The sequence below is a fragment of the Rhipicephalus microplus genome, chromosome 1 (assembly GCF_043290135.1).
Source record: "Rhipicephalus microplus isolate Deutch F79 chromosome 1, USDA_Rmic, whole genome shotgun sequence".
NCBI classification, from domain to species: domain Eukaryota; kingdom Metazoa; phylum Arthropoda; class Arachnida; order Ixodida; family Ixodidae; genus Rhipicephalus; species Rhipicephalus microplus.
The window spans coordinates 202,179,612-202,194,945 of NC_134700.1; the positions used below are offsets into that span (position 1 = coordinate 202,179,612).

The window sequence follows — 15,334 nt, forward strand, 5'->3', positions numbered from 1 at the left end:
AATGAGGGTCTTTTTGTTGCGGCCAGTAGCTTATTAATTTACTACAGCATGAGATTGTCCTGTGTCGCAGAGGTATTGACTTGCTGATACAATCAGATATCGTTTTTTTTTTTTCTTGTACAATTGGTTTTACTTGCCCTACCATGGTACCGCTGTGCACTGAGACAGCAGAGTGCGTCCCCTCCAGCAGCAGCTGTGAAAAAATAATCACACTGCCGAAGGAACGTCTTGTGGATTCGTCCAGGGAACCCGTGCCAAAGAAACAGCCCTTATTAAGCTGAGTGCGAGTTTGTGCTGTCATTTAGTGGGACGTAGACAGTTGAAGTGCATGTGTGTAGCCATTACTTCCAGGCAGCTTTTTTACTCCACCAATTGACACTTACTTGCCCTCTGGCCTCTTCACCTGATATTAAGCATTATAAATGTTGTACATAGTAGCTCACTTATGGAGGTCTCATGGTACTTGTAGCAATAGTGTGTCAATCAAGACAGAAATATTCCATATCTTCCCAAGAGTTTCTATTATCTTTTTGTTTCAGTTGGACTCTGTTTTGTTTCCACAAGTTTACGAGCCTGTGTATGTACATTTTAACACTATGCTTTGTGCAAGTTGTCAGTGTTTTCATACAAGTAGTGGGGATGTGGCTGTGCCGATTTTCTGTCCAGTGGCTCACAATAAGCATGGCAGTTGTGAACTGTGAACAAGGTCTTCTGCAACTACATATTGCTCAAGATGTGCTTAAAGAAAAAAATTATAATAATAAAACCCTGTTGCACTTGTAAAATATAGCACCACGTCAATTGACAGATGACAGTTCTTCCATTCTCATTCTTGCTCCCAATCTGCTAATCACTAGTCACAGGTTTCAACGACACTGCAAACCTAACTGGTGCAGAAAAAGTCTACCCAGCCACTCTTTCCGCTATTGCCGGTGAGCACGGGTTCTGGGGCCTGCTCTGAGGATGACCGACTTGAATGCATTTTAATCAGTACTGGTTGTAAATGAAACTTTCTTTTAGCTTGTGGGGTTGAGCAGCTCAATTTTGTAGTTGTTTTTTGCAATCTGTATTGTTGTGTTGTGATACTGTAGGTGTACAAAAGAATAAATGTGATGATAATTGCTGCAGCGAAGTGGTGTTTGTCTTGTCTTCTCGTGTTTCTTGCACATGGAACACTGTGGTATTTGGCAGCTGACAATGTGCGAGGTTTGATAATGTGACATCTGTGAAAAAAAGGGCTAGAATTAGAATATTCAAGTTTAGATGTTGATCTTGTTCGCCCTCCATATACAGGCAAGCATATTCTCCCTTCCCTTCTGCATGTAAAAGTAAACTTCATTGAGAGGAGGGAATAGTAATTCAAGGAGGTCAGTCTGAAAATAAATATTTAGTTTGCTACCCTGCAATGGGGGAGGAGTGAGGGGAGACAGGAAAGAAAGGAAGATAAGAATGAGAGTAGGAGGGAAATAAGCAAAAGCACGTACACAGATAAGTGTCACTATCGTTGAACAAGGCAGGTGGCTCACCAAAACTTCACCCATGCCTTCCGATCTTTACAGCATTTCAAGATTGATTGCTCAAAAAGCGGCCGATTGTCAAAGTGTGGAAACGCGGCTGAGAGGGACTGCTTCTGGGGACTGTACTTGGGGCAGTGACATAGGAAATATTTGATGGTTTCGTCGATGCAGTAGTGGTCACATGCATTACTGCATGCCATTTGATGTCGCAAGCAAGGTTTTTTGTAATGTACTCCAAGTAAATGGAACCTGTCCACATGCTGGCATGATAGGGAGTGGAGGAGCTCTGATGAAGCTTTGCAATCCTGACGGGCGCAGGCCTATAATCCTAGTTATTTTTCCGCTTCTGCATTTGGCCAAATGTGAAAGCACAGCTTAGTACAAGTATGTCGTCTAAGGAACCAAAAAGAATTGGGCCAGAATTCTTAAAGCTGTAATATGTGCAGAATCTGCAGTCTGATATGTCCCCTGCTGAATTGTGGCATAAAATTATGCAAACCCACGAAATATGGTAGAGGGTCAGTGGCGAGTTGCAGCACCCCGAATAATCGCGCCCATACAAGGTTGGAAAATTTTTGTGCAATCGCAGTAAATTTGGATAGACCCCGTTTGAATTCTACGGAGGTCCATGGTGTCTACCCTTTATATGAGGTTTGTACCACGCGCATCACTATGAGCAAGAAGCTCTCACAGGGTTGTCTTCCTCCTTGCAAAGGGCGTAGTGTTGGAGTGATGCAAGTGAATGAATGTGGGGCACTCCTTGCTAGCTCGGACCCGGAGATGCAATTAACAAGTGCTTCTGGACCACTTCACCCAAACTCTGCTTCACTGGCGGCACTAGCCAGTGAAGCCGAGTTTGGGGAGGAAGGGGGCACCCCTTTGAAATGATAATTTTTCGCTCTCGGTGGCATGGTGGGGGCGGGCACTGTGTGCTAGCCCCTGGCTACGCCCCTGCTTTCCATCGACATGCTACTTCGTTGCAGTGTCACATACGATTTTGAAAGTTTCACGTCTCTAGTTGGTAACATCTTAACTTCAGCGCTAGGAAAGTTCGAGCGAATAGTTTGCTTCAGCATACTGAAAAATACACATACTTTTAACTGAAGCAGTATTTGCTTCGCTTCATATAAAGTAGTGTGCCCGCGGTAATGCACTAACTCTTCACGGCCGCCGGTAGTTGGAAGGCCTCGTTGCCAAAGCAGCGAACACCCAATTGTACGGGACGTACATCAACGGCCGCTTGCTTCGCGTGTGGCATTTACCTTGCTGCGCGCGCGCATAATTTGATCAGTTAGATATAAACTGGTTCACACTTGCACTTGCGCTTACAAGGCCATTGGCGAGCTCAATAGAGCGGCCGGCTTGGATTTTTTTTTTTTAGGTTAAACGCAACGTGTGTTGCATAGCGAAGCTTAACATCTGCAAGCACTTGAACCATAAATGTACGAATCAGCTCGATTCAAACACACCCAGCAGCAGCAGTGTAGTTCTTATTAAACCATTGGGATTCGCTTAGGAAAAGCGTCGACGGCATGGATGTAAACTGCTTGATAGCGGTATCGCTGCCGGTCGCTAAGAGACGCGCAAGAGAGGTTGCTTGGTTACGCTTTTTAGTACTGATAACATTGCACGTTTTTCCTCAGCTACTCCAATTCAAAAACGAGTGTGAAACGTTATTTTCAGTCGCATCTCCTTCCGACTGTGATGTACACCCCACTTCACGAAACAGCAGCAGTAGTGAAATGCGAGATGGAAATGCCAAAATCGCTCACTCGTCGCGGTAGAGCGCAGCCCACGTGACCCACTTCGGGTGTCAAAATGGCGGACGACTGGGGTGAGTTCATGCGGCACATTGCGCACATTTCGTGCCCATGCGTACTGTTTAAGTGCTGAAACTTCGCCACCGCGTCGGTGCTGACGCTGCGTAATGCGTTATCGTTGCAGAGAAGGAAGACTATGAGCCTCCTTCCTTCGCCAAAAAGCCGGCTGTCGGTGACAGATGGGAGGGCGAAGACGAGGAAGACGTAAAGGCACGTATTCGGCCCTTTCTGGTCGCCGCGGATCATATATTTAACTTCAGATTAGCTTAAGTTTACTCAAAAGTTGCTGCGAAACTCAGGTGACATGTGCGCCCATAACTGAAGCAGCGGTTCTGAATGTCTGGCTCTCGATCGCTTGCCCGCAGCTTACGACGTCAACACGGTGCCATGCCTGAGAGCCGAGCGGACACATGGTAACGGCTCTCCAGCTGTACTTGAAGTGTATACTGCGCGTGTCTCGTATTTGGTGTTATTGCTTCTGTGAGGCACGAAAGATCGCCCGCACTGCTGCCATGTAGGCGTGGTGTAAAGTCCGCTTAATGCGTGCAATCCCGCGCAATTATGCAGTGTGCTGAGCGCGAAGTATACTGCGATCGTGCATCTTTAAGGCATGAAAATGTGCGAGATTTCTGTGAATGCCCTAACAGTGTGATGGTGGTAGCCCGTATAGATTATAAATCGGCTGCTAGGTATGAGTGGAATGTGTTGCTATAATGCCACCGCCCTGCGAGCAGATGCAAGTGTGCTGACGGCATTTCAACTGTTTTCAGGATAACTGGGACGATGAGGACGAGGAGAAAGAGGCGACTCCTCCCGCCGAAGGTCAGTAATGACATGTTTACAGCATTCATTCGCGCAAAATTACGCAACACGCGCCAACCCCGTTCTTTGGCTCCTTTTCTCATTTAGGGCACTGCGCAGTTCACGATGAATGAATGGATAATTTATTTCACTTGGGAAGTGGCGGGGAAATTCGTGCTTACTGAGGGGCGCTGTGTGAAGCGAATTTTGGTTTTGTGGAAACCAGATAATTGTATTTCGACATCTCGCATTTTACCCCGCGACACACGTCACAGAACAGAAACAGCAATTGGCCCGATGTCATTCACACTGGATTTAATGCATTGTTTGCATATCACTTCCGTAATTCAGTCCCTGCTTGCTGGGTGACTGGTATAAAAAATAAGTACAGATGTGTCCACATTCGTAGCTATTTGTAAATGCTTTGGCACGGTGGCAGTACTGTAAAAGAATTTAGAAAAACAAGTACTGAGAAGGCATACACCGTAACTTTTCATACTTCAACAGTTTTTCTCTGTTTTCATGTATGATGTCAAAGCAACACACCTAACTGAATAAGCTGGTAGTAATACTGTGCAGAAATTGGCATAGATGAAAGCCAGTTTTGAGCTGCCTCTTTAATGTGTGCATGTGACAGAATTCTTACAAATGTACCTGTGCATGCAATGCAGCCTCATTAACAGCAGTAGCTCCCAAGAAAAAGAAGCCCCTGAGTCAGATCATCCAGGAGAAAGAGGAGCGGAGACGGCGGGAAGCCGAGGAGAAGCGGGCACGCGAAGAACAGCAGCGAGCCGCCCTGACACCAGAGGAGGAGCAAGCTGAGAAGCTGAGGCGTCAGCGCATGCAAGAGGAAGCTGACCTGCAGCTAGCCAAGGAAGCCTTTGGTGGGTATCTTTAGCTCTGTGAGGGTTCGCCCTTTGCAGCAGATACCACTGCACCACAAACATGTAAAGAACCAACTTACAATTGTGTTGTAACACACTCCTCAAGTGTTCAGCGCTTGTACGGCGTTGAAGTGTGAAAGCTATGTAACATGGCTTAACTGCCAATTATTGTACACTACTCCTGAAACTTCTCAATAAGACTGTACATCTCTTATAAATTGGATTATTAATATTATCATTATTATTATAATTAATATTATTGCAATTGTTCAAGGAGCTGTCGTATGCTCAGTTTGTAGTGGTGAGATGTTGATGGTGACGCAAGGACTGTGGCATGCCTTTGATGATGAAGAGAAAGCTTCAACATTGAGAGTCATCTCTAAGTGCACATGGGTACACTGATAGTAGCATTGTTTTTCTCAGTGACCACAGCACCGAACATGATGTGATCTTATAGGTAGGGATTGTAAGTGTGCTTATTAATTGTGCTACTCATCATTAAAAGTTGATGTTAAAAACATCTTAGAAAACAAACATAAATTTCACCACTGAGTAATTAAGTGTCATATTGGCATGACTACCAATGCCAAATTGTCTCTGAATTTATTGATATAACAACAGAATAGTGACTTCACTAATAATGTGAGATGTTTCATAACAGCTGAATCCCAATCATGAAGAAGTCTCGCTTACCGTTTCCCCAACTTTTCTAAATTATACAAGGGGGTGCTCTGACCACATTTGTACAGGGAAGTTGCTGAAGTAGTTAGTCGTCAACTGACCTGCTGCCGAAAAAAAAGAACCAATATAAATGTAGTAATAATCTTCATAATCTGTTGATTAGTAATTAACAGCTTTTTCTCCTGAATAAGTCTATTTGCCAGAGTACTAGCTGTGTTATGTGTATTTCCTTGTGTTAAAGAGACATTAGTGGGAAATAACAAGTGAAGCTACACTGATAGATTTATACTTGAAGATGTTCAAGGTGTCAGTGTTATCAGTACTGCTTTAGTGAAAAGGGTAAAATGTGAATGTCGCCCATTTTCAGTGAGATTGTCCCTTGTGCTCAACATAAAAACGTCATTGCAATGTACTGTAGGTGGTACACAAACCCGCATCCCAGTGACAATTTACTCCAAGTTAGAACCACAAAGTCTCAAAGGTTGTGCTTCTAGGTTCCCATAGCCCCAAATTCAATAGCAGGAGCAGGAAACTTGTCACAGATGCTGTCTTTTTGACACTGTTTCTTAATGATGAGATAGGTGGTCAAAAAGTCTCATCTATGCACTTCCATTTCACTGGTGTCATTAATGTGTGGCACTTAACTGGTTCTGACTGATTTCAGAACTCGCTTCAACTGCAGGTAAGGGAAAGTGCCGTATCTATGTAGTGTCATTGGATCAGTCTTTAGCCGCCATGCTTTATTTTAGCCAGGATATCACAGCGTCAACTGCTATTTGGCTACACTTATGCCTTCACCTTTCATAGCGTCACCTGTCAAACATAAAAAGACAGTGGGGTCACATATGTTTCAGGGCGGGTGATTTGGGTTACACTAAGGACTAGACAGACCTTTCATGTTTTTTTTTTTTTTAGGCATTTTCTTGGCATGCAAGCGCTGCTGCTTGGTTTCAGGAATAGGATTTTAACAGTAGCCCAGCTTAACGTTTGCCTTTAGTGTCCTCTTAAAATTTGCTGCTGCTGCTACTAATGCTGTCGCTTGCTGCTTGTGTGTTGTGTCTTTCCCCCACTTATTGTCAGCGCGACCTGACAAATCTTAATGTCCTCGTGAACTGGCTTAAAAGCCAACTGCACTGAAAAAAATTTTATAATAGGTAAAAAATGTAATCTCGGATCATGTATAAAGAGGGCCCTGCCGCGGTGGTCTAGTAGCTAAGGTACTCAGCTACTGACACGCAGGTCACAGGATCAGATCCCAGCTGTGGCAGCTGCATTTTCGTTGGAAGTGAAAATGCTGTGGGCCCGTGTGCCCAGATTTGTCTGCACGTTAAAGAACCCGAGGTGGTCAAAATTTCCAGAGTGCTCCACTACGGTGGTTTTGAGACCTTACACCCCGCATATCTATCTCTATCATGTGTAAAGAGCCTCCGTAGAAAATTTATCATTTGAAATACAAGCTGTATTGTTAGAAACTACTTGCATAAATAGCTGCTTTTATTCGAAATGTGAAAAAGATGTGGCAATGACTGCTCACCACAAGGAATTCACCACAAAAAAGTAACCTAGAACAAGTGTCTCTTCAGTGCAAAATTCAAGATAAGAAGGGGATGGGTGGACCAAGGTTATTTAGAGGAAAGCAGAAAGCCATATGGAATGGAGTGTCGAAAATACGATCACAGGGATTATATGGAATCAGCTTGCTCAGGATATACTAGAGGTCATTACGAGAGGCCTTTGTCCTATAGTGATCATAATCAGGCCGAGAATAATAATGGAGGCCGCCTGAAATTTCAGTGGCAGGTGGTAGTGCAAACCACCAGGTGCAACATTCATTTGCATAAATGGCGACTGGCCGCTAAGCAGAAAACTATGCAAGTGCCGACCATCTCTGGAGTTTTGCCAAGATCGCCGCATTAGTGCATACACTCGCCTGTCGCAACAGTTGTGAAAAACTGTTGCAGTTAGTCATTAATTCAGTCCTTTTTAATGTATCGAGTTTATAATACAAAGTGCTTGCTTCCACTGCATTCCCAACTCCCTTAAAGGAAGGAAAGAAGCTAGGAAGAAGCATTACATCATGCAGCCAGCCTTTGCAAGCCTGCTGTCTGCTTTTTCTCTCCCATTTCTCCAAAAGTTGGCCCAGCAGGTGACCCAGAGCTTGGCGGACTCGACCCATTATCTTTGGTTCCTGGTATGTTCTAATCGATGTGCACCTATATTGGTGCCTTGCTAACCGCTCTGTGTGAGCTCTAACCCAATACATTTTTACAACTTTATAAGTAATTCTTTCAACACACACTTTGACTTCGTTGCAACCCTGGAGTATGGCACCAGCACACTGCTGTTGCACCTGTTGCTTTTTTTTTTTTTTTTTGAAAAGTGCACTTTGAGGGTGGCAGTGAGGACACTAAAACCTATCACCTACCATAACTTTGTCACATGTTGGGCCAACATTTTCTGGCTTCAAAGATATCATGGCATCATCAGGCTCCCTCTTAGTTTTTGCTTCCTTCATACTAACCTGTGACGGTGTTCTAGCTGTTGTGTTTCACTACTGACCCGAAGGCTGTGCGATCGAATCTCGGATGCAACAGCCCGCATTTCAATGTAAGTGAAATCTTACAAGGACATGTGTTCAGATTTATGTGTCCAGGTAGTTGACGTTTTCGGAGCCCTTGAATATGGCATCTCTTATATTCATACTGTGATTATGGGACATGAGACCCCAACAGTTAATATTATACGTCTTTCATACTGTTTCCAATAGACCAATGTGCAGGCAATAAATTGACACTATCCTATTTTGTATAGACCAATCTCGCCAGATTATCTGCGCATGCATGGATTGCCGGCAGTGGCGCTGCCGCCGTCTTAGTTGGAGTACTTAGGGCGCTACAGGGACGGCTGCAAGCTTCAAGTATTTTGGCATCTGGCCCGGATCCTCAGTGCATGAGGCAATTTAATGTGGTACAAACTTGAGTGGAGACCTCCAGTACATATTACTGTATTTTAGGCTGCGTTGCATAACCTTGTGTAAGAAAAAAAAAGCAGTCGACAGTGCTTACATGTGGCCAGGTCAACTTGGTGTGTTGATACACTTGTGTCGCTTCGCTGAATTCATATTAAAGAGCTTAGTCCCTGTCATCATGTGAGCAAAAGTTATCATTAGTGAACGTCAGCACGCGAGCAATACAAGTTATAGTATGCGGAAAAGAACTTCCCCGAACTCTGCGATCCAAAGACAGGAAAAAGGAAAAATGGGATGGAAAAAAGGGCTTTTGGTATTTGATCACAGAAATGCATTAAACGTGAATTATGAAACGGTCCCTGTGAAGCGAGCTATAGAAGTGCGTGCCGAACCGCGAGTGAACTCCACGCTCTTGGATTGAACGGACACAGTAGACGCGATCGGAACAAACCGAACAACACACATTTTATTTAACTACCTTTTCGATCGACGATATTGTCAGCCGAATTATAATAACAACAATCTTGATCAACACGCTAAGACATCCTTACACAATATTAAACAACAGTCAAGAACATGACAAACAAGGCGGTGTCGCTAACGCCTGACTCACCACAAGGGCCCTGACAGACGGCCCGCGGTGCCGTGCACCACGGGCTCACTGTGAGACAAACCGTTCGCGCCAACCGCCACCAGTTGAAGAGACTTGCTCAACTCTCTCTGCCACCAAGACTTGCCTGCTGCCAGGGGTTACCGCCGGCACTACTGCTCTAACAACCATTATGATGATAGGGGTGATCTACGCTCGCGAACACGCCACCTGCCGCTCAATAGTTGTGACCCCGAAGTACGGCTTCTGCGCTAGACACGTGCGCCACGTGGCGCAAACAACTTTACAGGGGGTGTCAGCACCGCCACAGTCTCTATAGACGGCGACTGGCCACATGCCATTTGAAAAGTTACTTCGCACAGAAATCTTGTCAACGTCAAAATATTTTCTACTGCACAAGGTATGGATCAGTCCTTAAGAGATAGCATCGTGACACACACATTAAGGTGAACGAGTAGTAGTCCACTCTGTCTACCGGCGACGGCCTCAACGGATTGACGGCTCTGCGCCGATTTTGTTGCTAGTCTTACCGCTTCGAAACTGCAGTGTGCCCACGCTCATCTAAAAAGATAAGCCTTGCTACCGCTGTTGCGACTTTCTGTCGCGTTCATGACATCACACTTTGAAAGGAATAGGGCCATTTTGGCGGCGGCGTTGGCTGCGATGCTGGCACGGCAGAGTTTTCGCTGTGCACTGCATGGCGTGCAGCTGTGCGCACGTGCTGCACGTGCTTATAAGCATAGTTTTTTTCACAGGTCTCATTCAAGCTGTACACTTCACAGTCATCATCGCTTTTGGTGAGAAGTTCGTTTAGGTGCTCTCTGTGTTGCCCTGAAAACATGTAAACACTTTGCCACCGCTGACGTCAATCGCCCAGGCAAGGGATCGAGCATGCGTTGCATTAAGTTTTGCTACCGCCGACCAACCCACCGGTCGCACACAAAACTTGGTATGGTGCAGTGTTGCTGTACTGCTAAACTACCATGCTTAACTTGATGCACACTAAACTCGCAAACACTTTGAGGTACACATTGGTAGAGCGCGGTATTTGCCACTTCGTTGGACCGCAAAGATTGGCGAGTTTGATATACACGCGTGAAAAATCGGAGTCTTTTTGCTCTAGGCTGTTCTTTTAGCATCTCTGTACACAGCACATGAAACCAACCATCACGATTCATCCAAATACCATTACGGCAATTAAAGCTTGTTGATGTAGCCAGAGAATACATGCAGCTTGCCGATGCAACCAAATGTACAGGGTGCTCCAAGTACCGGCATGCACTGCGGCGGCGGTGGCGAGAACTTTTGGTGAGATCAGTCTATTGCGTAATGCTTGATCAGGTGCTGTGAAAAATGCAGCAGCACAGTTTTAAATGCAGTATGTATCAGTTACATGGGCTAGATGATGCTACCATTGGACGACTTAGTTGCTTTCCTTGCAATATATTTTCTATATCAACAATTATAGGCACCTACTGCGCGTAGCCCATCCACCCTCTTAATTTCAGCCCTTATCGAATCATTCCATATCTATCAACTTTCAGCCTGCTAAAAGAAAGGTTTTTTTTTTCGTGTTTTTCTTTCTCTTGTCTATTGACAGGTAGACAGTTGTAAAAGCCTGCAGCATACTCTAGTAGTTTGTTCTTTTTTTCTGCTTTTTTTTTACAATGGCAGAAACTGCTTCGGTGTGTGGTGCAGAAGACAGTACCAGGTTACACTCTGCAGTTTTTTAGTCTTTCTAGTCGGTCCATTCTCACCTTCTAGATAACAAGTGCAGTGACAAAAAACAGAAGCACTGAAAAAAACTTGCTAAGCAGCTCAGCTTGACATTACCTCCTAGCCTCCAACTTGAGTGCATATCAAAAATGAAATGGAATGTGGTCACTCAAGTGCCTTTCAAAGCTCTGCATGTTGCAATGCCATTTCCACAAGACATTATGTGCGCCAGCCACAGCTTCTTAGACAATGCTTACCATGTGCTTTTTTGTTAATGAAAGCCAAATTTTATTTATTTCAGGATTAACAGAGTCTGATGGCATTGACAGTCTTCAGCCGGTGACAAGAGACGACTTCGACAACCTCCGAAAGGCCTTGGCAACCAAGCTAACGGCATGTGAAAGGTCACCTCACTACATGGGCTTCCTGGATGATTTACTCAGAGACCTCAGCCTCAATAGTAAGGACCGCTTGCGGCATTTTCTTTAAGTTGTCGGATTTATCACTTTCGTGCTTTATTTAAGCTTCCATGCTTGCTGCTTACAGTTTCTTTAATAGAGCCAGCAGATTTTCTAAATGTTGGTGTGCTGTTGTACTGGATACTGTACCAAGATTGGTGGTGTGATTGGCAGCAGTGTATGTGAAGGTTTAAGACGGGGCCAAAGATTTGCTTGCAAAACGAAAAAAAAGCAAGCATGACTAAACAGGGGGTTCAGCAAGATAAAACAAAAACAGCGATAGGCTTGTAAGTGGCCGCACATCGTGGCAACCTATCTACTATATAACATGAGCAGAGAAGTACCATATTTACTCGATTCTGCCGCGCTCTTGATTGTAATGCGCACCCGGTTTCCATGACGAAAAAAAAAAAAGAAAATAAGACATCGATTGCAACGCGCACCCATTTTTCTCATTGGCCCGCACGATCACACCACTCGACAAAAACGACTCCTTTCTGGAGCGTCTTCCATTTAAATATGAGGTACGGCGGAAGCTTGTGCCCATCTGACGTGTAACAGAGCATTGCCGTCACTGTAGTTTTACCATGGATCAATGTCAGCACGCAAACTTGCTTCGCCCCCTTCTTCTCGACGTTTGTGGTGCCAGGCATGTCGAAGTAAAGAGGCGTCTGATCGGCGTTCCCGATTTGCCCAAGCAGGTAGCCGTTGTTGTGCCGCAAGTTTAGGACGAACCGCTGAAAACTGTGAAGCTTTTCAGCGTACTCCTCCAAAAACTTTTCGCATATGCCCGTTCACTTTCGGAGGGAAAAGCCTTTCCTCTTCATAAAGTTAGTTAGCCAGCACCTGTTCGCTTTCAACTGGCTCCGCATTAGCCCTTATTCTAAGGCTAACTGCATAGCCCGCACTTGGAGCAGTTCTGTTATCACGGGCCGCTCGCTGCTCAAGCACATACTCGCCGAGCTGCTCTTCAATTTGCGGAAACCGACCCTGCTGTGATCCACTGAAGCCTTTGCGTGAAGCTTTGCTGTCGACAATCTTCTGCTTTTGTTTCCGCCAGTCCCGCGCGCACGTTTCCGGAACTCCGAACAACCGTGATGCGGCCCGATTTTCGTCCGTTTCTGCACAGGCGATAGCTTTTCTTTCAAAAGCGGCATCGTGGTGCACTCGAGTTTTTGGAGTCGGCTCTTCCATGTCGTCGATGCTAATGCACTACAACATGACGAACCCCTCAGTACACGTACGAAGTGCCGCACATGAGAAACACATAGGCAGAAATGGCCGCCGCGCCATGCCGACGCACATAGGGGGCGGCCATTTTGAAAATGCCGATGGCAATGGAATGACCGTATTCATTTTTTTTTTCGTACTCTATTCTAATGGCATGCGATTTATGAACTCGCTTAACCGGAAAAAATGTGCGCGTTAGATTTGAGTAATTACGGTATGTTTGCAGTTCCATGATATGCACTAGTGGCGTCAAAAGCTGCAGCGTCATTGAGGTACCTGATAGGTAGGTTTCGTAAGAGTTTTATTGAGGTTCTGTTATTACATGAGACCATTGTATCGTTACCGTACCCAGATAATTATTGCCTCACATTATGCTAGTTGAGCTAGTTAGCTTCTTTCTTTATAGCACAAAGTTGGTCACGAGTGTAGGGTTGTACAAATATTCGAATGCTTTGAATATTCAGATCAATATGACAGTCACTTCAATCCAAATTACTGAAATTTTAGAAGAATTCATAATGAACGAATAGGTATATATATAAATCCGCATTTATTTCCCTGTAAAGGTGGTTTCACAGCAGTGACGTGATGTTAAGCCATGAAAACACCTATTGATTGAAAATACGCATTGCTACAAAGCCCCACTTCAAGGTTAAATGTACATATTACCCTCACATCGATTCATCATTTTTTTATGTTTAAAAGCTTGTTATACTGGCTTATACGCTCTTAGTAGGGCCAGTATAACAATTAAAATGTAACATATCTTACAAGTTATCACTTATCACTTGAATTCTACCAAAAGTCAGATCCTGCTACTATTCAAAGTTGTTTCCGCTTCCTTTGAACCAAAGGAATGGCATTCGCTCAGGCCTTGTTTCAATTTAAACAACATAAATTGTGCAGGTTAGTTAAACTAGGTCGTGGCATATGCCCATTTTTCTTTATAACATGTTATATATACTATTCGAGTTCGCTTCGAACCTAAAATTTACTATTCACAAAAGCCTACACAACTAATTTCTAATGCAACAATGTATGCCCAGTGTTCATCTTCATTTTTCTTTAATTCAATCTGCAGAATTGTCCCTCATTATTTTCGCCCTATTTTGTATCCACTGCAGGATGAAAGCCCTTCCCATTCATCTCCATTTTAACAACCCTATCCTGTGCAAGCCGGTTCTATTTAATGCCTGTGAACTTCTTGATTTCATCACTCCATCTAACCCTCTGCTGTCCTTGGCTTCATCTTACGTCCCTTGGCTCTAACTGACCAAGGGTTATCTCTGTTTGCATTACAAAGCTTGCCCCCCAAGTCCTCTTAACGTCAGCTACCCTCATTTGTTTTCTAAGTTATCCCACCCTTTTTCTGTCTCTTAAAGTTGTACCTATCATTTTTCATTCCATCACACGTTGCGTGGTGCTTAACTTCTTGAGTTTCTTTGTTGTTGTTTTTCTCAAGTTTTCATCCTACATGTTAGTACTGCTGCCAAAGTGGTCACTTATGTTTTTGCACAAGCTGGAAAGAAAACTGTATTTTTATTATGTGCAGTGGAACCTGAAGATGTGAAAAGGCTCTCCAGTTCTCTCAATGCAGTTGCCAATGAAAAAGTCAAACAGCAAAAGGTAAAATTATATTAAAAGAATTTAAGTGAACAGAGATCTCATGAAAAAAAATTATTGCCTAATGAAACAGCTTCTAATACGGCTAGTTTTGTACTTGAAATATACTCTTCTGTTCTTCTCTCAGTGAATGCAACTTTTGTTAAACAGAACCTTTTTTTTGGTCCCCTGAGATTCCGTCTAACGAAAGCCTACTGTTTAAGAACTTCTATGTTTTAACGCAGGTTTATGAAGTGTCATAAAGTTTTTTATGGATAGTAAATGAATGGAAGTAAAAAGTAGCATTTCAGGGGGGAACACAGTAGGCTGTATTAAATCACCTGTCCCGTGTACTGTGAGGTGCCGCAATAATTCAGCTCGCTTTCTACAGTGTTGCTGCAGTCATCATTCTGAATTTTGTGTTCACATGTCTCCATTTCCAGCTGAAGCACAAAAAGAAAGGAGCGAAGAAGGGAGCTAGCCTGAATGTTGGAAAGGATGATGGCCTAGTAAACCTGGACGATTACGGCAATGAATACGACGACTTCATGTAGCATTGGCTACCTGTCTAGTTATTTATCCATTTTGTTTATACTGCTACTGCAATAAAAGGGCTTTTCTAGGAGAATGCATTTATTTCTGCATTACAATTTTGAACCACAATTTACATGGCATAGTAGTTATGGCCATCCAATTTAGACTGGTCTGTCCCAACTAGCCTGAATAAGTTATTATTAGCCCTGTGTGATGTTTCTTATGTCTGTGGTACCATTAAGAATACAGTCGAACTCCGCTACAACGAAGGCAGCTTCAACAAAATTTGCGCTACAGCGAAAAATTCACGGTTCCCCGTTAGCAGTCCATAGGAGTCAATGCATTAATATTGTTGCCACAACGAACACTTTTTCTTCAATTGCCCCGCTTCAACGAAATTTTACAATGCAATTACAGGCTCAGATACTTATTTCTATGCAGTAAACCTGATTATTAACCTTTTGATGCATTTTCACAGCCTGAAAATGCGTCAACGAGTCTAAAATGCGCATT

At 43.9% G+C, this 15,334-nt stretch overlaps 1 protein-coding gene across 3 annotated transcripts; it reads left to right on the forward strand.

Annotated features, from left to right (window-relative positions):
- Window positions 1-3,207: 3,207 nt before the first annotated feature.
- On the forward strand, window positions 3,208-14,915 carry eIF3j (eukaryotic translation initiation factor 3 subunit j). 3 transcript variants are annotated; one of them, XM_037412595.2, is made up of 8 exons: window positions 3,208-3,351; window positions 3,462-3,547; window positions 4,108-4,159; window positions 4,810-5,022; window positions 7,838-7,894; window positions 11,299-11,457; window positions 14,238-14,311; window positions 14,731-14,915. In XM_037412595.2, the coding sequence occupies exons 1-8, from the start codon at window positions 3,336-3,338 to the stop codon at window positions 14,839-14,841; spliced, it is 768 nt and encodes a 255-aa protein (XP_037268492.2). In that variant the 5' UTR covers window positions 3,208-3,335; the 3' UTR covers window positions 14,842-14,915. The 3 variants fall into 3 exon arrangements, with proteins under 3 accessions (XP_037268492.2, XP_037268493.2, XP_037268494.2); XM_037412597.2 differs by lacking the exon at window positions 3,208-3,351 and adding an exon at window positions 3,703-3,750 and having other exon boundaries at window positions 3,459-3,547; XM_037412596.2 differs by lacking the exon at window positions 7,838-7,894 and having other exon boundaries at window positions 3,214-3,351.
- Window positions 14,916-15,334: the final 419 nt, after the last annotated feature.

Bases quoted from the DNA above. Each gene is read 5' to 3' on its own strand.
- eIF3j (XM_037412595.2), top strand. The intron at 3,548-4,107 runs GCACGTATTCGG...AACTGTTTTCAG, and splicing joins AAGACGAGGAAGACGTAAAG to GATAACTGGGACGATGAGGA. The intron at 14,312-14,730 runs GTAAAATTATAT...CTCCATTTCCAG, and splicing joins AAAAAGTCAAACAGCAAAAG to CTGAAGCACAAAAAGAAAGG.